The sequence below is a fragment of the Chionomys nivalis genome, chromosome 20 (assembly GCF_950005125.1).
Source record: "Chionomys nivalis chromosome 20, mChiNiv1.1, whole genome shotgun sequence".
Lineage (NCBI taxonomy): Eukaryota > Metazoa > Chordata > Mammalia > Rodentia > Cricetidae > Chionomys > Chionomys nivalis.
In genome coordinates this window covers 15,210,609-15,213,517 of record NC_080105.1, presented here as the reverse complement: position 1 = coordinate 15,213,517, position 2,909 = coordinate 15,210,609, and the positions used below count along the sequence as shown (strand labels likewise).

The 2,909-nt window shown below is 41.5% G+C and overlaps 1 protein-coding gene across 1 annotated transcript; it reads right to left on the bottom strand.

Annotated features, from left to right (window-relative positions):
* Positions 1-2,078: 2,078 nt before the first annotated feature.
* On the bottom strand, positions 2,079-2,420 carry LOC130863206 (protein phosphatase 1 regulatory subunit 14B-like). Its single transcript, XM_057753098.1, has one exon. It carries the CDS (start codon positions 2,418-2,420, stop codon positions 2,079-2,081), a length of 342 nt encoding a protein of 113 aa, XP_057609081.1.
* Between the last annotated feature and the right edge of the window lie 489 nt (positions 2,421-2,909).

The following is a 2,909-nucleotide window of genomic DNA, read 5'->3' as shown; positions in this document are numbered from 1 at the left end:
TTTGAGAAAACATCAGCGGTAGGTTATCCTTTTTGATCTATTTGATATTTATTCAACTCAACATCTTTAGCTAATGCTCATGGAAAATTGCAGAAGAGGGGGTGGAAAGACTGTAAGAGACAGAAGCCCAGTATGTAGGTTGCTAGGTAGTGTCCCCTAGAAATGACAGGAAGAACACACCCCAGAATTTGAGCAACATGATTGCTTAGAGAACAGCATAATGACAATATCGGTTGGCATGCCAACAAGGACAGGTGCAATTGTTCAGAGTTCCATCCCTAGATGAAGACATATATGCTGGCTGTGGCTTCTGAGAGATGCTCAGTCTTTTCAAGGACAAGCTTGCACAAAGGATGTCTAATCCCAGGTGGTTAGCCCTGGACACATGTATATACAACCAAAACTAAATGTGCTCAGTAGGGTGTATAGTTGTGTGTGCATAAATATACATATATATGTGCATGTGACAATAATAATTGAAGAAGAGACAATGAATTTGGGAGGGAGGAGGAACTGGATAGGGAGGGAGGGTGGGGATGATACAGATGCCGTGCTCATGTATGAAGTTCTCGAAAACATTATGAAAAGCGTGTGAGAAGTGACAAATGACTGTAGTTTGAATAGCACACTAAAATAACACAACTGGTGGCTAAGAATGAGACTCGCTTACCTGGAGATGTTTGATGAAATATAAAGGTATTAGTGGAGATTTGCGGAGGACAGATGTTCTGTTCAACAGTGGTGCTGGAACACTTGGGACATTGCCAGGAAATTCCTGCCTCACAGTTTGCATGGACTCATTCCAGGCAGATCAATAGCTTAACTGTAAAACGGCCAAACTTTAAAACACTTAGCAAAATACTGGAGCAAAAAGAAATTGTGATTTCAGCGGGAAGGCGTCTGCTTTAAAGGAGACAATGCTTCAATGGACAAGCCGAAAAGCAAAATGCATTGATTGTTTTGTTTACAATGAAATGACAGTTTTCTGTTTTTTACAAGTAGCTAAGGTAAAATAAAGTATTTTGAGAAAAAAAAATCCAAAAAAATGGTTACCATCTAGAATATGTAAGGAATAAGGAAAGACGTCAAATCAGTAGAAAACCAGGGAAAGGTACATGTACCCATCTTGGCATCAAAAATCAAAGTTAAACCTTGTGTGAAAGTACCAATTAAAACCTGAATGGGCCACGTATGTATAAAGATGTCACGATAAACCCATCCCTTTGGATGCAAACCAAAAGAATAAGTTATAAAAAGGGTGTAGATCTGGCAGCATGAGGTAATTTGACTCTATACAACCTGAGTTGGGTGAAGTTGTAGAAGGGGCTTTATTTATTTTATGTATGTATGTATGTATGTATGTATGTATGTATGTATGTATGCATTTATGCTAATCAGAGTGCAGGCTTTGCAGAGGACTCACCTGGACACTAGCCTTGATTCTACCTCTTGTTGTGCTTTCTAAACACTTTCCTAATGGACTTGTGACATGCCTCAGTGGGTAAAGGTGCTTGTGCCTCAACCATGCAAGCCTGGACACCAGGGCTTAATCTCTTGAATCCATGTGGATGTGGAAGGAGAATATTAACTCCACATGAAGTTGTACTTTGACCTTCACACAAGCACCTATGGATGCTTCATGTACATAACACATAATAATACTGAATTAAAAAATTAAATCTGTAATAAACATAAGGTTAGAGAAGTTACTAAAACTTTTTAAATTTAATATTAAGGTAGTAAAACTACTCTGCAGGTTTCTATAATTCAGTGTTGTTATCATCGCTTCTTTTCCCTTTGGTCTAGAGGAAGATGGTTTTCTTCTGGAGAATGTGTGACATGCCCCTAAGTACCTGTGTGGCAACCCCTGCCACCTCCCCCCACTAGATTCTTTTTTTTTAAGTTCCATCAGTTTAATAACAATAAAAAACCCTAAAAATGGAAAACTGAGGGCAAGGGAAGTGGCCCCTAGGCAGGGGCACAGGAATCCCTGCTCATGGCACCCTGGTATTGCTGTTGCTACCAGGTTGGGGGCAGCGATTGTCCTGTGGGAGCCATGGTCATCTGGTTCAGGACCCTTACTTCTTCTGGGGTGTGCTCAGCTTCTGCATGCCCCGGATCTTGTCCAGCAGGCCAGAGATGAAGGCCTCAGTGGGCTTGTAATAGTCAACTAACAACTCCTTCACTCTAGCAGCCCGGGTATTATCGCTTTCCATGTCCAAGAGTTCATCCACATCTATCTTCAGCTCTGGGATCTCCTCCTCCTGGCAGACATAGAGACACGTGAACTGTTCTAAGATCCACTCCTCCAGGTTGAGGCGCTTCTGTAGCTCCTTGCAGTCATACTTGACTGTGACCTTCCCTTGCCGTCTCACCAGGCCATCATCACCCCCCCCCCCCCACCGCTGTTTGCCACCCATTAGATTCTTTTTTTTTTTTTTTGGGGGGGGGGTTTCGAGATAGGGTTTCTCTGTGGTTTTGGAGCCTATCCTGGAACTAGCTCTGTAGACCAGGCTGGTCTCGAACTCACAGAGATCCGCCTGCCTCTGCCTCCCAAGTGCTGGGATTAAAGGCGTGCGCCACCACCGCCCGGCCACCCATTAGATTCTTAATCTCCTCTCTCTGACCTACAATTTTGAACTTGTTTTCTCCTATGCTAACTTGGATTCAATAGATACCGACTATTAAGTATATATCAATGTTATATCAAAAAGACATAAAAAGGAGCCTAAATAAACATCAGTTTTTACTAAAAAGGCCCACATGTCTCTGTGGAATCATAATTTTTAATTTGGTTTTAAAGTTTGGAAGAATTTTTCTTTCCTTACAAGAGCAAGAGCTATATAACATCGATTTCTAAAACACTTTCAGCAAAAACAAAACAAAGACATGTGAAAATGGAACCAAGA

Bases quoted from the DNA above. Each gene is read 5' to 3' on its own strand.
- LOC130863206 (XM_057753098.1), bottom strand. From the start codon at position 2,420: ATGGGTGGCAAACAGCGGTGGGGGGGGGGGGGTGATGATGGCCTGGTG.